The sequence below is a fragment of the Solanum lycopersicum genome, chromosome 2 (assembly GCF_036512215.1).
Source record: "Solanum lycopersicum chromosome 2, SLM_r2.1".
NCBI lineage: Eukaryota > Viridiplantae > Streptophyta > Magnoliopsida > Solanales > Solanaceae > Solanum > Solanum lycopersicum.
In genome coordinates, this window is record NC_090801.1 from 62,949,204 (window position 1) to 62,966,589 (window position 17,386).

General features: G+C 32.6%; 2 protein-coding genes across 2 annotated transcripts; one reads left to right on the forward strand and one right to left on the reverse strand.

Annotated features, from left to right (window-relative positions):
• The first annotated feature begins 1,036 nt into the window (after positions 1–1,036).
• LOC101265994 (protein IQ-DOMAIN 20) lies at positions 1,037–2,027 on the forward strand. The gene is made up of 2 exons (XM_004233697.5): positions 1,037–1,355; positions 1,582–2,027. Exons 1-2 carry the CDS (start codon positions 1,140–1,142, stop codon positions 1,750–1,752), a joined length of 387 nt encoding a protein of 128 aa, XP_004233745.1. The 5' UTR covers positions 1,037–1,139; the 3' UTR covers positions 1,753–2,027.
• A 575-nt stretch (positions 2,028–2,602) lies between these two features.
• On the reverse strand, positions 2,603–12,736 carry LOC101055536 (Hop-interacting protein THI135). The gene is made up of 16 exons (NM_001279078.1): positions 12,540–12,736; positions 12,271–12,385; positions 10,005–10,078; positions 9,742–9,861; positions 9,542–9,596; positions 8,007–8,117; positions 7,283–7,333; positions 5,868–6,028; positions 5,684–5,791; positions 5,103–5,176; positions 4,649–4,824; positions 3,871–3,966; positions 3,130–3,210; positions 2,992–3,045; positions 2,766–2,900; positions 2,603–2,683 (listed from the first exon to the last, which is right to left on the reverse strand). The coding sequence occupies exons 1-16, from the start codon at positions 12,734–12,736 to the stop codon at positions 2,603–2,605; spliced, it is 1,689 nt and encodes a 562-aa protein (NP_001266007.1).
• Positions 12,737–17,386: the final 4,650 nt, after the last annotated feature.

Sequence of the window (17,386 nt, forward strand, 5' to 3'; positions counted from 1 at the left end):
TTTATTTTACTTCGTTGCTTTGGATTGAAAACAAAGATAAATAAGTAGACGGTAGGTACATATAGATTAGGTGGTCTAATTGATCAACACACAAGGAAAATTAAATAATCTCATTCTTAAATTAAGGAATCTTAACGAATAACAACCAGATGGAAATGATTAAAAAGAATGGTTAGGCATTTGCAAATTTGAATTTTCTAGTGTGAAAAACATTTACACAATCAATAATTAGGATAACTTTTGCATATAGCCATTCAAAAATAGTTTAATTATGTTTTATAGCTATAATTTGCTATACGATACTTAGCTAGGCGAATTGTATGTGTATAATTGTCAAATATATATATATATATATATATATATATACACATATGTATTTGTACATCTGGCAATCGAGATCGAAAGAGGGAGGAGAGAGGCGAACGAGAGAGTGCATAGAGTAAAGAGCGGCGAACATAACTGTCAGATAATTGTATATATATATATAACTCATATACATATGTGTTTGTAATATCTGACGAGAGAGATTGTGGGAGGAAGGAAAGAAATGTGAGAGAGTGGAGATATGTATATTTTGTATCTGTATATGTATAAAAGAGGGCAAATGACGTAATTAAAGCTAAAATGATGTTGTGAGCCGAATTGATTCAAGCTATAACTATATTAGCTAATTAGCTAGTATATGTTTGCTTTTCCGCGTAATTTTTCCTAATTAGATGTTAAACATTTAAGATACATATTAATTGATAACTTGCTAAAAATGGTAATTATATTGGTCTATTATAACATATTAACATGTTAAGTTATATTGACGTTACGTATATAAAAACTAAATCAATCCCCTTTTTTAGTTTTATGTTTTTATCGTCTTTTGACTTTTGTAGAAATATTAGGAGTAGTTGGTATATGTTGAAGCATTAGTGGCCCCCTGCCCTGGTGTTGGAATGGTCCTTTGAAATACTTAAAAGTTACACAAAATCAATTTCATCTTGCCACGTTCTAGTAGACCCATTGTTCCATTCTCTTACTTTACTAACAAACATGTTGCCCACGCTTCCTTATTTCCACAATGTTACATAAAATCTGTGTCCAATTCAGTATCTCTGCTAGAACTGAGTTTGAAAAAAAGAATATCAAAGATGAGGATGTCCAAGAAGAATTGGTTTGGTAATATCAGAAAGAAACTATTCAGATCACATAAAAATATCATTCTTCTTCATAACAACACAATTACCAATAGGAACAGCAGCGCCAATGGACGCTCATCTACAAACAAAAATAATGTGCACACCTATTTTGTGTCTAAAGAGGATATGGCTGCTATTACTATCCAATCTCATTTTAGGGGTCATCTTGTAAGTTTTACTCAATTACCATATTCTTCTTTAATTTCACATAACTCACTGAGAAAATGCAAAACATATTGTCACTTACTTTTCCACGTGAAACAATAACTACAGTACTATTTTTCTTCCATATCGATTTACACGTGAAAAATATCTGTGGGAATAGACATTGAACATTTCTCAATGGGAAATTTCGCATTTATTAATACATGTGTTGTTTGATTCAATATTTTAGGCGAGACGGGCGTTTAAGGCACTCAAGAGCCTTGTGAGGCTTCAAGCAGTGGTGAGAGGGGCATGTGTGAGAAGACAAGCAAGGATAGCTCTGCATTGCATGCACGCCCTTGCACGGTTACAAGTTACTGTCCGAGCTAGACAACTCCTCAGCAAGTGCAATGACCGTTGATAAAAGAATTTTTTTTTTGGTGATCTGATAGTGTGTAAAAAAAAAATATTTTACAACGTTAAAGTACGTATAGAAGTTAAATTCTTGTGCTTCTTGTTTAGAACTGGTATTGCAACTAACAAATTTAAAATAAGTGTAAATCGTGTTGTTTCCACTGTTGCATTAGCATATGGTGTTTTCTTTTAGATTTATATATAGATCTTATAGGTGTGCTTTTTGTAAGCTTTTGAAGAATATGTCGATTATCTGAAAGATATGAATGATGTTCTTCTAAAGTACATCTATACACTATGTGCGCATGTGGTTACGTTGTAAGATGATCTAACAGTTAATTCTTTTCCATCTCTTAGTACCAAAAAAGTTATGTTTTCATCGTTATTTCTTTTTAAACTATACGCCTAGGATCTAGGAACCTCAAATTTCACTTCAATTCAATTGCAGAAGGTATCAATCTGTCTATCTCTACACATTGAAAGCTAGTCAAGGGGCAGAAAGAGGTTTGCTCATTCATTGTGATGATCGTTATATTTTATAGACATCTTGGTTTACGAAGCAATGATCTGGTGGCTAGAACCAGATAAAGAGGATGAAAATTCTCAATAAGAAAGGTACAAAAAAGGGTTAGGAATTAGAACTTGCGCAAATTCACAGTTATTCTGTAGAGAGTTGCCAAAGCTTTACTCACCAGCTTGCACCCCTGACTAAATTAGGAATAGTAAATGAATGCCAAGCGACATTAGATAAAAACCATGATTTTCAAAAACTAATCAGATCAAGTTTGGATATCAGAGAATCTGTACACCGAGACAAAAGCTGAAGGCCGATCAACCTCCTCTCTTTTAGTAAATTCTCAGTGATTGCCCTTTCTAAGAGACGAGAAAAAGCCACCGATTGATTTGTCCTTGTGTCTGTCCTCTCCATCATCTCCAACCTGTTTTTACAAACATACAAACCTAGGTTCAAAGAATGAACAAACTTAAATAAAACCAAGCTTATAAAATAAAAATGCCCACCTCCTTTGTTAGTTGCTTCAGAATATCCAAAATCTCCGAGAAATCTGGTCTCTGTGTTGGGTCTTGCTGCCAGCATTTTTCAAGAAGTTCAGCAAGCTTTGGATGAGTGCTCTTAGGAATTGTTGGCCGTAGACCCTGATAACCATGTTAAACCAAATGTGTGAGGTGTTGGTTTAACTGGGGAAGATATCAACAGTACTAATGATGACAGTGGACTTTATACTACCTGTTGCACCACACCTATTGCTGCTTGTAATGGTGTTAAGTATGCATATGGAATCTGCTCCATCACAGAACATGAACATTAGTTGAGGTGTCAAGCAACTAACACGTGAACACAAATACATGCCACGCAGAGACTTACTTCTCCAGTCAGAAGTTCCCACAGCACTATACCAAAGCTGAAAACATCAGCCTTGTGGTCATACGGTTTGTGTTCAATCACCTTCAACAAATAAAAACCATTTTAAGTACGACACTTGCATGCAGCACGATGTTTAAGCACAAAACTGGGATACAAATGACGGGGATAATGTAAGAGAATGTTGTAGTATTAAGAGGAAAATAAGTCAAAACCATTTACCAAGAGGTTCATATTTTTATACTTAATATTGCAGAATCAAATGTATCTCCATGGTATACTGTAAAGGAATCATGCAATGCATATTAACAAGTAATTCTGGTAGAAGGTTATTGAAATCTCCTTGTGCATGAAGTATCCAAGATGCATCAAGGTGAACACAGAAACACAATTCACAGCTGTATGAAAGTGAAAAGGTGACAACCACACTAAGAGTGTGAAAACAAAATCCAAGTACAAGGATAAAATTGCAAAAGTCAGAGAGAATCACACATATTAAAAGCACCTCGTGCTTAAACCACACAAGATGCTTGAGGTGTATCCCAAAGCACTAGGCCCAAATCAGCTCGAGGGGAACTATTGCAGTTATTTTATTGTGGAAACAAAATCTAAGCACGAGGATAAACGGAAAATTAGTGAGTAATCATGCATATCTGTCAGCAAGAAGATCAAAGAACTTAAAATCATGAATTTCAATTGGATTGAGGATATTGTAGCATAAAATTAAGTTCAGATCTTCTGCACCTCAGGAGCCATCCATCTATACGTTCCAGTTTCAGCTGTCATCACCCCAGTTTGAGTCTGCACTCTAGCAACCCCAAAGTCACCAACCTTAACAACCTGTTAAGGAGAGGATGGATCTTAAAAGTCAGAGTGAACATTCTGTAAACAAATCAAATAACGTGGGAAGTAACTCTGCCCAGCAGCAATTTAGGTGTTGCTGTGTGATTAAGCAAAGTTCATGAATAAATTTCCTTGGAAATGCAAAAACAGGTGATATAGAAATTAACAAGAAACCATGTACTATTTTGGACTTCACGTTTTTCAAAATATGAACCAAACTAAATTCCCACTGATCAAGCTTTAATACTGTGCTACTATTACTCATAGATTTTCTTTCTATAGAATTCAATGAGTAAGTGGACCGTGCAAAGGAACTTTTCCATCAACTTTATTTGTGGCATTTCTTCTAAAGGTTTTAATATTGCAGTCCAATCACGGCTTATGGTTCTTTCTCTTAAAATAGTTTTTAGAGGATATTGTCCATGTTTAGACATTTCAAATAGCCTATTAACAGGGTTCTGATCAATGAAAAACCTTGGACTTCTAAGTCATACAGATCTCACTGTTTGCATATTAACCTTGAATTGCCTTCATGTTTAATTGCACCCAAATTTTTGCGTGAGAATGTATGTACCAGTTTTAGGATAGCTTATTAACAGATGAAATGATACACTAGACTCCAAAAATATAATAATCTAGACAAGCTTTTTGAAACAGTTGCAGTACAGCTCTGACTTACTCCATGTTCATCCATCAGAAGATTGGCAGTCTTCAGATCACGATGAATTATGTTATTTTGGTGCAGATAACTCATTCCCTTAGAAACATCAATTGCAACCTTCAGGAGAGTAGGAAGCTTAAAAGCACCTCTTTGCTTGTGCAAAAAAGTATAGATGCTTCCTCTGGTCATGAACTCTGATCAATAAAATTATCAGATGCACCTTGTCATTAACGTGATGAAGAAGGATAGAGGTACACCAAAAAGTTACAAACATAAGCTGCCATTCAAGTGCAGTAGTGTGAGGAGAAAATTCAAAATTTGGAAAATGAATAAAAGCACACCTCTGCATATTAAACACTACGTATCTGCCGGCGAACATTATATAACAGTATTCAACAGAGAACAAACAGTTTCTCCAATTTATTAACCGACTTAGAAGTTCACTTTAAATATATAAAATCTTGAAATATACCTGTCACGATGCACAGGTTGGGAGGTCGTGTGCATGCCCCTATAAATTGAACAACATTTTTGTGCCGAATTTTCCTAAAACATAGCGAGACAAGATCTCAAAACTTGGTGAAAGAAATTTAGAAACAAGAAATAGGACGTTGGACTGATAAACACAAATTTAGTTATAAAATTCAAATTCACATATCCACTAATGTTTAAATTTGTAATTATTCCAAGACTTTAAGTGTGACTGGCAGAACCTAGTCCCTAGCATTATGTATGATCCATCCTTTTCATCCAAATAGCCTAATGCCACTAAAAAGAAAACAAAATAGCTGAGATCCGCATAAAGAAGAAATACCTAGTGACTCAACAAAGTATAAAGGAAACAGGACATTCAATTTACACGGCAAGAGTAAAATATTGTAAGATCTCTAGTGGCACAGAACAAATTTTTTCAATAGAGTACGACTCTATCTAGGAGTAAAAAAACAATCCCTCAAATAGACTTTTAACTATGGAAAGATTCTCTAATATACTTGAACAATAGTGAAGTTATGCTGAAAGGGATTCTCAACCATGATAGTACAACAGACACACCTCATGATAAAGACCTCTTGAGAGAACTCTTTTACCATATCCATATTCAAATTTTCAGGCTTGAGAACTTTTATAGCCACTTCCTGGCTACAGTATGTACCTTTATACCTGAAAAAGACACAGTATAAGTCCACCGACTCAACAAACTCATCTGGAAATCAAGATATGGATTGTTGGCTCATACAGATCTCCAAATGACCCAGATGCTACTTTATTTTCAAATTTCAGCAGGCGGATATCAATTTCCCAGTCATCAGATCCATCAGTAGGTATTTTTACACTATCGGAGCCTGATTCAGATGTTTGACCTGGTTCACTGATTGGAGGCAGGACTTGTGGCTGCTCCTGAAAAACATTACCAGAAGACAAAGCACTGAGACCATCTGTTCAATATGATAATCAAAATCTAGAAAACTATAAAAGAAAACTTGTTCAAATTTGAACCTACAATTAGTAAGTTCAGTTGGAATTATGTTTTAGTCAGTTACGAAAGTTTATCCTCCTATGCTTTAGGAGTCCTCAGGGTCGTGTCAAAGGCTTATATGCTAGTAGGAAAAACAGTGAACTGTTAGTACTTTTTATTTCTATTTGACAACATAGATTTGAGATGAGCTTAAATATAAGGTTAGTGATCCATACAACTGACCCCAACTTGACTGGATTGAGGCATAGTTATTGTTTTGATTCCTTCTATCATTTTATAACCAAGGATTAATGGTGGGGGAAGAAGAAGTAATGGGTATTTAAAAGTGGGGCAGACGACTGTAGGAGAAGGGGGAAATTTTTCGTCAAATTTTGCTTCAAACGCGCCTAGAGGCGGTGACAACACCTCCCATGACAGGTCAGCACTTAGGTGGGTAAAAAATAGATAAAAATATAGTTTAGGTGGGTAATGGGACACCCGTGTAGTTGGAGTGTGTAGTTGGATTTCGTGTATAGGTTGGGGGGCTTTTGATCATTTTCTCGTTTTGTTTTCTTACAAGCCCATTTAACATAAGTATCCTACCAACCTACGATTTTGTCAGGCATTTGAGCCCAAGTTGTCAAGTAATTATTAAGTTGAGCTTTAAAATTTACTGTGAGGATTCACATTTCTTTTTTCAGATGTAACCTTAGGACCTCCGTTATGCGCTGTGAAGCAGGATGTTAGAGAATATCTGCATGACTTCTAAACCTGCTATGCAATACATATATGAACCATAAATTCAGTTGATGTCAAAACTTACTTGAGCTATAGCTGTGTCTGCAATAACTGAAACTAATTCGGGGAGAGTTAGCAACAGAGCATTAACAGCATTACTGTAGTAGAAATAACAACTCTCTTCAATAAATTTGTCTGGAATATTAATACGATTGTTAAGTATGCTATCTTACTCATGGAAAGCATCAGACTAGCAAAAGTGAGCCAGAAATTCATAGAATATATATTTTGAGTATTTTTTTTAAAAAAAATCTGATCTTAATAACTAAGTGGACAACATACATTAACTATAAAATGCATAGCACCATTATGAAGACAATACAGCAAGATCAGCATTTGAAGATAGCCACATAAATCATATTAAGTAGATAATATTGAGTGCCAGAATTAATATCTACCTTGCTCCTCATAACTTCCTTTTGCACCTCACTCTTAAGCAACTCCGTCTCCTAGAATTTCAAACACAGATGAATAAGTATAAAAGTAAATTACTACAAAAGGGAAAAGAAGAAGAACGAGGGGTTGAATTTCCAAACTTCCATTTTAAAAATATACTAGATCCTCAATTCACCAAATAACATCTCAAGGTTTGAACAACCTATTAAGAGAAAATATATCTAGTTGAAAAATATGACTAGAATGAGAAAGTTATCACTTATCAGTACTATAGTTGTTCATCCTCACCATCTCATAGTATATAACAATATTTCACACTGGACATATCATAGATTTTAGTTTGATATATATTACTATATTACTAACAGTAGAAGAATATATACTAAGGTATGCCAACAAAGTTGGTTTAAACATTTGATGGAAAAAGAAATCACATCACAGTTCAGAGTTTAGAAGTTTGATGAGTTTGAATTATTGAAAGATGTATAGGAATGAAACGGTGTCAAATATTTCAGGGCTGTCCAAAATTGATGGGAGCCATATATACTGGGACATGAGGACGAAAAAACAGGGCTAAAACTAACACATAATCTACTAAATGATCAAGGAACATAATTTCAAAAACTTAACCTTGTTAACAAGAAATGACAAACTAAAGCTAAGAAATGACTGCTAAACTGCTAGTCAGCCTTTCATTATATCTCAAGAGGAACATTAATTCTGTACCTCATACGGCCATCCATCAACCACAAAGACATCCAAGGAGAAACCATCAGTAGTTGAAAAAACATGGGCCTCTTCAATGTTCAGACCAATCTCAGATATTATATTGGTCAACTGGAAATCCAGGATGGACATCAGTGCAAGTAAAGAAGATGAGAACACAGTTAACATGGTAAGATAAATATGTTTGATAGAACTCTGAAAATATGGCAGAATCTGCAGATTAATGAAGTTACATAACTTCCAGGACTGAACAGGAATGAATAATCTAATCAGAGATATAAGCTTAAATTGCACTAGACAGAAAGCAAATAAAAGATACAGATTTCGGTCCAGGTATACTGTCTCTATATTTTACGGAGACTGTTAGATTTGTAGGTACAACTATTGAGCATTTACATAAGAATTTCATATATTAACTTTGGAACATAATTGTATCAGAAAAGCAGATAGTCATGAAGACAAATATTCTTCAAAGCTAGGTATTAACTAGGGATGGCAATGGGGTAGTGCAGGCGGGCTGAGCTTAACCCGCAAAATTTTTAATCCGCCCATCCCGTATTACAACTTCTTTCCATTTTCAACCCGCTCCACCCAGCCCCGCATAATTTTTTTAATATTTTCTTTTTCTGGTTAACTTTGATACTAAAATAAAATTCATAAAAATAAATTATTTTTTCATAAAGTTGTATTAATTTAATAGATAATGACTTAAAATTTTATTTTGTAGAGATCAACTGGAAACATGTAAGAAATCGTATTATTTTTATTAAAACATTTTCATTTATTATTTTGAATATTTTAGTAGCTTTAGGTTTGAACCCATATAAAATCACATATACCCGCATCCCACCCCGCCCCGCATTAGCTTTAAAAAACCCACTTCAACCCGCCTCGCATCTCTCCCCCCGTGCATAGCCTTAAACCCACCCCACCACGCCCTATTGCCATCCCTAGTATTAACTGACTAACCCCACCCTCATCTCTTAGGTGCAGAAGTTAATCAAAGAATCAATCTGTGGGTCCATAAAAACAACTTTTCCTTATTATCCTCTGTTTCCCCTTAAGTGTAGTCTTCTATCACCCTTTTCATGTTTGGGGGGGGGGGGTGAATCAAGTAGTCTTCTCTATCAAATTTTATCTTGACTAAGATGCTTATACTATGCACTTGAGAAATAGAAATCAAACACCATATCATATCAGCTGAACGACTCAGCTAAAGGTCATTCTATCCATGCTTATTAATCTAGAATGAGTCTATCTTCAGTTATTATATGTGGTGAGTCCTATGACAGGTACGGTACTATCCATCCACAAAAAGGAATTCAAGGGATTTAACCTTTTTTCCTGTCAAATATTGGACTCATAATATCCACAACACAACAGGAATTCGAGGGGCTTAGCCTTATTTCTGGTTAAATTCACACTAGCTCTGCATAAGATAAATTCATGAAACTATAGTCTTTGTTTGATTATGAGAAGATAAAAGATGTATTTATGAACAAAAAGGGAGGAGGATTCCTAAAAGAATAAGGCACCTGAGTGAGCGTTTTTGGCTTGTCAATAGTTGAAAAAGTAATCTCGTGCATTGGCCTGCACAAAATCATTTGGCTCATAAGAAAGAAAAGTCAACTAGAAATCCTTTGTGAACAATAAATACACTTTCTATCAAAGCTATGAAGCCAAACTAGTATCATGGATCTTATCATCTTCAACTCAAGAAATAAGGCAATTCAACCTGGTTGTCCGCGAAGTTGAATTGATATCACTATCTCCATGATTCACATGAGCTTTATCATCATGAATTTCAAGGCCTTGAAGATTTGGTGATGAACCAAAAGTTGGAGGAGGATGAATGCTGGAGAGGGACAATATGGAAGCCCATAAATTAAATGATTTAACGAAGCACAATAGAGAAAAAACAAATGTGCAGAAGTAATATACAGAAAGAAGTTATACTGAAAAAAAGAAAAACTTAAATTCTTAAACTAAAGAGCATACCTTGGGATTTCTTCATTAACTGAAGGATCTACATCAACAGTATTGGTTGACGTTCCAGTGTACATAGGCTGAACCTGCATTATGAACTTAAAAATGAGAACATGCATGTAACAAGAATCTCTTGAAATTATAAAGTACTTGTCTTAGGCCAGGCCATGACTTGCATTCTCTTTTCTGTTGGTTTACAATATATATTCCAATATTAGTACAGGAATATGTACTAAGAGACTATCCTTTCTACATTATTTTCCAAGATTTCCCAGGACTTTCAAGATATATCCAATTGGATCCTGTTATGGTGCAACTGTTTCAACCACAGTCAAAGCTGGTCACGGATTATTACATGCTCAAATATTTGACTGGTTAGTCATTTGTAGCCATTTTGTGAATTCTTTTATATAAATAGCTATTCCATTGATTTGCTAAGATTTAATAAAAAAATTCTTTTCTCTTAGAGGAATGGCCTAGAGATCTAAATTTCTTCAATACAAGTCTAACCTCAAGTTGTCTTAGGATATTGAGGAGATATCAAAATCACTTTTACAGTAGGTTTACATATAATTCATACCCTCTTAAAGATCTCATATGATCTAAAGGGCATGAGTAAATGTCAATCCCATATTCTCTTCTCAAAGTATTCATGCCTTTAGATGTACGGTCTAATTACAAGACTTAAGAACCCATTCGACTTCCCATATTGCTAATCCATCACCCACAAATCACAAAGGCTTGTAGCCTCTATACTAAGAACGACCAATTTTATCTTATTCCCCTCATTACCTTCAACACACACCTTGCTCTTTGCATAACACCCTATTGCCATCAACGGAGATGTGCCCAAGGTGAACCAATTACAGAACATCTCCTATCTTATTAACAAATATGATATCCATTAAACTTTCTTCAAACAAGTCAATCCAGTGTACCTATTCTGTAATGAGCATCCATATTTTTATATTACTGTTACAAACACAACTGGTTGTGAGATTAACAACTCTCTACATTGGCACCAAGATAAGTCTCTGACCAGAATAATAATACTCCTAGCAAACACGAACACTAATGCAAGAGGAAGATTAAAAAAACTAAATTTTACTGCTAACATATTAGTACCACTAATATGGATACTTTTGCTTTCATTGTGTTCCATCATTAGCTTCATCCACATGATTCAGAAAAATTGTAAGTCTATAGGTACAATTTCCCTCCATGTGATTATAAGTCTAACTCGTCTTTAATCTCAAGTAGTTTTTCTCCTTTTATCCTCTATGAGTCCTACTTGCACTCTCTGTTGAATGTAAACTGTTGAAATGTGTGGCCACTTTATCCAAAAGCTTAATTATTTTAAAAATGACACTTTCATTTACTAAATTATGTTCTCAACATGCCCACTTGCATTCATCTTGACTTTTTCATGAGGTAAGCATGTAAAGAATCTTTTTGATTGTTGGTGACAATAAGACTCAAACTCAGAAAATTTTCCTTGATTTAAATGTTTAACTTGATAGAGAAGAAACAGCGTTGTTAACTTAATTATGTTTTCAACATGAACATTTCAAATCTTCTTTCTTTTTATCGTCAATGAGTGCTGCTTGCATTTTCTGCAGAATATGACCATCTAAAATCTTCTATGATCTCACATCCATAATTTTATATTAACATTTATCTTTTGGCTTCCAGCATCTTCTCTTTCTACTTGAAACACAAACTTCAATCCCCTTAAATGTGAAAACTGAAGCCTATCAGGATAAGAGAATGTTTTAAATGGTTTTAATTTGGTCATTGGAGAGTGTAACAGATGTAAAAATGAACAGCAGCACTAAAGAAAGTTCTCCATGCCCAACCTAAGGTAGCATGAAAGAGAAGTATGGGATGGATGAAAGAAATAAAAATATGGCTTTGACAAGATTATTGGCAAATTTACTAGTTTTTGCAACTGCTCTCGACTACTGTAAAAGCAATAAATAATAGATGCTGTGCTTCTCGGGAACATTTTACGTATTGAATCAAATCCCCAACTTGTTCAGCTACGATCAAATTAAAGACTCTTCCTTGTCATACATACGGAAAAGTTTTTACAAATATCATATCAACTTGGTATGGGTTTCCAGAGTTGTCAAGAGAAAAGAGCAAATTAGACATTCCACCTTGTCATACATACATAGGGAGAAGTTTTTCAAATGCCATATTCAGAGTTATCAAGAGAAAAAAGCATTTACAAGGCAAACACACATCAAAATGCACGAAAAGCAGATAAGAGTATAACCTGCACAAGGCGGACATCAAAGGCAGGTCTATTCTCAGGATCCTCCGCTATGTCCAGCAACCTCTTGTGCATGAGCACATCTTCTGCTCTTTCCACATTTACATCCGATGCATAACTGCACGCACCCAAATTCAGAAACAAAAAACTTCAAAACTTAAACTTCCGAGACAGAAAATGGATTAATTACTCAATTATCCAGTACAAAATAGAACAAATGGCAAAAAAAAATTTTAAAAAAAATGAGGAAAGATAGGGTTTATGAAGTTAACCGAACAGGGAGGCGATTAAAGTGAAGCCAAAGCTGGTCTTCAAAGCCAGGGAGTTTAACCTCTTGGAGATTCAAATCCTGTAGTCTACTAAGCACTTGGTTAAACACTTCATTCTTCTGCCTCTGTAGCCGATTTTGCTTGGGCGACAAGGGCTCCATCGCTCTGCTCCCGCAACTCTCGTTGTCGTCCATCGCCATTCACAAATACAAAATTACAGAATTCACAAAATCTCCTCCTCTTTGTAATGGATTTACAGGGGGGAAAAGTTGCAAGTAACAGTAGAGTAGCATAAGAAAGTAGTTTCCATAATTTAGAGAAAATTTTTCATGATGAACAGAAGGAATGGATTTAGAGTTGATTTGATGGGTAAATACGAGAAAGGGGACAAATTTTTTTTAGGGGAAAAGATGGAGGAGAGAGAATGAGAAGATTCCGTTTTTCTAGTTACAAAATTGGGTGCGGGGATTTATTAGTGCTTACGAAGATGGCATATGGGAAAAGAAGAAAAAAGTATACATCCCATTCTTACAAACAGTGGCTCCACATTTCTTCATGAGCTTATCCTCTTTGTGGGATCAGATCAACGCCGATTGTGGTGGATGATTTTAAAATTTTATTACTTCTAATTTTAAATTTGGATATAGATATTAAATAAAAGAGCTTTTTTTCAGCTGAGAATTAAATAAAGAAATTCAAAATTTAAATAGGAAAAATAACTTAAATACACAACTATAATTTTTATATTCTTCAATTTTCCCTACTTTTTTTAAATATTACATAATTCCCTTTTTTTTTTTAGTGTAAGTTTTTAGATATATTACATTCTCTCTCTTATAATACACATTTACCCATTTTAATGCCTATTTTTTCTCCATTAAAACACTCAACCTCTTAAATCAGTTTTTGAATTTTAAATTTTATCCATTTAAACACTCAACCTTTTAATCAGCTTTATGATTTTGAATTTTTAAATTTAATTAATTTTAATTAAAAGACCAAATTTTGAACTTTTGAATTTCAAAATTTAAAAAATTTGAAATTTAAAAAAGTAAAAATATCAGGAAGCATGACAACTTCCATTAACTTCTACCGTCTTCTTCTTACTCCATCAAATTTCAATTCTTTTTTTTCCTTAATCATCTTCATTCATTTTAACCCATTACATTTTTTTCTTTTCTTCTTTGCAAGATTCTTTCATAAATTAATTATTGGATTTACTACCTCTCTCGTTGATAAGTGCAAGCAAGCCTCGAATCCTCACTTTCATTCTTTAGCTCTATTATGGTAAATTCCTACATTGGAAAGAAAATAGGAAAAAGTTTTTTCATGATCCTATGAATCTTCAGAAGGATTCAAACAAAGACTCTGGCGAAATATCAAAATCAAAGGTTGTCAAAATACAACAAAAAAAAGAAAAAAGAAGCAGCAAACATTGTTGTTAGGCCTACATTGTTTCGGGTTAGTATTTTGGTACTTAAAACTGTTGTTGAAATTAATAAAAATTTTAAGGAATCTAGTGTGCTTGCCGATACATTTGAATAAGTGTGTATAGTGTTTTAGAGGTGAATTGATACATGAATTTGTTGTGTATCATAATATTTTATATGTATCATGAAATTTTGAAAATTGTTGTAATGTATCATTCAATAAGTTTCGTAAATGCGTCATCAACTGTGCTTGATGATACATATAGAATCAGTGTGTACAGTGTTTAGTCAATTCACTGATACATGTAGTAGATATATATCACATGTTTTGCATATAGTATGAATTACTGAAAACTGATATCATGTATAAGTAAGGTATTAGTTGTTTAGTTAATGTACTGATACATGTTTGAAAATTATTATAATGTATCATTCACTAAGTTTAATAAATACGTCATTAACTGTACTTGATGATACATATAGAATCAGTGTGTATATTGTTTAGTCGATGTTTCTCATACATGTATTAGATATGAAATTAAATCTCCAACAACGATTCCGTCGATTTTGTAACTTTCATACTGCAATTCGTTCACCCAAATTTCGGAATGTCTCATCAAAATCGAAGTATTCATCTTGAAAAATCCACTGTAACAACAATAAAATTATTGTAGTTCGAAATTTAACAGATTGTTCAAAAAAATTGTTTTCAAAATAGATGACATAATCTTTGTTTTTCAAAATTTGAAATTAATATCCAATTAAGTGCTGATTTTATGCTGATTAATGATATGTTATCGTAAATTTAGCTGTTTTATTAACAACATTAACTGTACTGTTTTTCCCCCTTTTTTTCTCAACAGTTTAAAATTACCATGTATCATTTACCATGTATCACTAGAGTCTAAAGTATCACGGCTCAACAAATTTAAGGGATTTTTTGTAAATACTAAATTTATCGGGACAAAATAAAATTATTGAATTACACTATGGGATTCTTTAAATTTTTACATTTAAATATCTCTTGTTCATCAAACTTTTTATTAACTTTTGACTTTTATATTACTTTTTTTTCTTAAGCCCTGTATTCATAGACTTTTTCAATTTATTTTATGATAATATTTTTTTTCTAGTGTAATATAGAAGTGGTCAAACTGTATATTCAAATTAATTCACTTTATAAAGTAACTATATCGATGTCATCGAAGAATTAATAAACGATGATTATATCTTTAAAAATGATAGTAATGTTTTCAATGATAGTTGTCAATAGTAAATATTCATATTATTTTGCTTTATAGCTAAATTACAAAGATATACATTGTTGGTATCTAAAAATTACTATGACCCTACTACTTGTTAAAATAGTTGGACTATAAATGGTCCTTAGCTCATGGCAAAGCTATTATTATCCGAGAGGTGTTAATTGACACTCCTTCCGAACAAGTGTGTGTGTATATATATATTTATCGATTACTTTTAATAAAAATTTTAGCTTCAATAGTGAGTATCATAAGTATATTCAGCATCCAAGTGGGGATATTCTTGAGCAACGTAATACGTATGTGGAATAGTTTTGTTTATTAAATAAAAACATTTGTTGAGCATAAAAACCAAAAAGCGATGAGGTGGAATCCACATGTTATGGTCAGTATGACTTTGGATAACGGAGTATAAAATATAATAATAATAATAATAAAAATATTATCATCTTCTTTTGGCTCAGAAGGACCATATGGTATTGCTGTGGCAACACGAAGCCGCTAGACTGTAACATACAACAAATTGTATTATAAAAATCTACTGACAATAAATACGACCCTTTCTTGATTTTTTTTTTTTCTATAAATAAATGAAACTATGCTAATGATGTTTAAAATTGGATTATAAAATTAAGCTCTTCTTTATCTTCTGACGTGTATTGTATTTTAAGCTTTTGTTAATGGCTTAAAATATTACTTTAGTGTGCTCTTTTAGGAAAGTGCGATGTAATTATTAAGTTGATGTAGATATATATATATTTCTACATCTTCAAAGTCAATATGATGTTTGTTTGACTACCTGATGGAAGTGGACAATTAGGTTTTTTTAACTAGCTTGTTAGGGTAATTAATTAAGTTATCACAAGAAGTTAACTATATTAATTTATCATAAAAATAAGAAATTAAATAAAAGTGATTTGAAATTTGACACACATTTAAGAACATTAATCAAAGAAAATTTATGGTCATATATATTTCCAGACTCTTTTAAAAAGTAAATATATTCATTATTTGAGATTTAGAAGTAGATAAAATAAAAAATAATAATATAATTTGTACGTTAAAATAATTATTTATGTAGAATTTGAATTGTTTTTTTATCATTGAACTAGAGGGAGTATCTATAATAATAATAAAAATTATAACATAAAAACTCACTTATCTAAATATGAAATGAGTAAGTATACTTGAAAGAAAATAATTAATGCCTTTTTAATTATGTTAAGTTTTACTTATTTTGGGATCAAAGTAAAAAAGCTAAGTAAATAAATATATATTATAAATTTACAAAATAAAAATAATTGTCTTATATACTAGATGAAAATTCTAGCTTCATTAGATAAATTAATAATAAAAATTTTAAATTAATTATAAATAGTGACATAATATTTTTAATTAATCCACGAATAATGACAGATCAAATGATAAAAAGTAAGATCAAAGTGACAGACAGTCAAAATGAGCTTTGAATGTGTTGTCTGCACCTCTTAGTTAAGACCTGAATTTCATTTCCATGTTTAATGGGAATATGTGTCATCAACGTGTCGCCATATATGATGTATATTTTGTTTCTATCTTCTTCTCTATTTTTAGTTTTTTTCAAGTTCCAATATTACCAAGTAATTATATATTATACCAATATGGATGTGATGCACGGAGTGTTTGATTCTTAATCAAAAATTTTAAATTTAAATTTTAAATATGAAGAAAATATTATTAAGTGTGTTATCTTTGAATGAATCCTATAAAAACATAATTCATATTTAGTCGAAGCTTTAATATAGACTTCAAAAAATCAAAAGAAAAAAAGATAATTATATGTTGTATTTTAATGCAACTCGTTGACATCTTTTTACTAACATACATTGAACCTAGAATATATGAGAATTGAGATGAAGAAGAAAATGGATTAAGAAATTCAAAATCGTATCCTTTGCCTATCTACTTTAGTCGTCTTCCCCCCACATGGTCAGCCTAATTATTATAATTACAATTATTAGCCGTCATATAATACGATATTTTTGTCCAATTATTTTTAATTAATTCAATGCAGCTACTTCCTTTTTTTAGAACGCTAAGATCCAACATAGGTTCTTTTAATTATAAGTACTTGGATGCATCGTTTTGCTCACAAATTTCAAGAACTCAATGAACTTTG

Bases quoted from the DNA above. Each gene is read 5' to 3' on its own strand.
- LOC101265994 (XM_004233697.5), top strand. From the start codon at position 1,140: ATGAGGATGTCCAAGAAGAATTGGTTTGGTAATATCAGAAAGAAACTA. The intron at 1,356-1,581 runs GTAAGTTTTACT...TCAATATTTTAG, and splicing joins CTCATTTTAGGGGTCATCTT to GCGAGACGGGCGTTTAAGGC.
- LOC101055536 (NM_001279078.1), bottom strand. From the start codon at position 12,736: ATGGCGATGGACGACAACGAGAGTTGCGGGAGCAGAGCGATGGAGCCC. The intron at 10,079-12,270 runs GTTATACTCTTA...TTCATAATGCAG, and splicing joins TTGATGTCCGCCTTGTGCAG to GTTCAGCCTATGTACACTGG. The intron at 4,825-5,102 runs GTATATTTCAAG...TTTATTGATCAG, and splicing joins CAACCTGTGCATCGTGACAG to AGTTCATGACCAGAGGAAGC.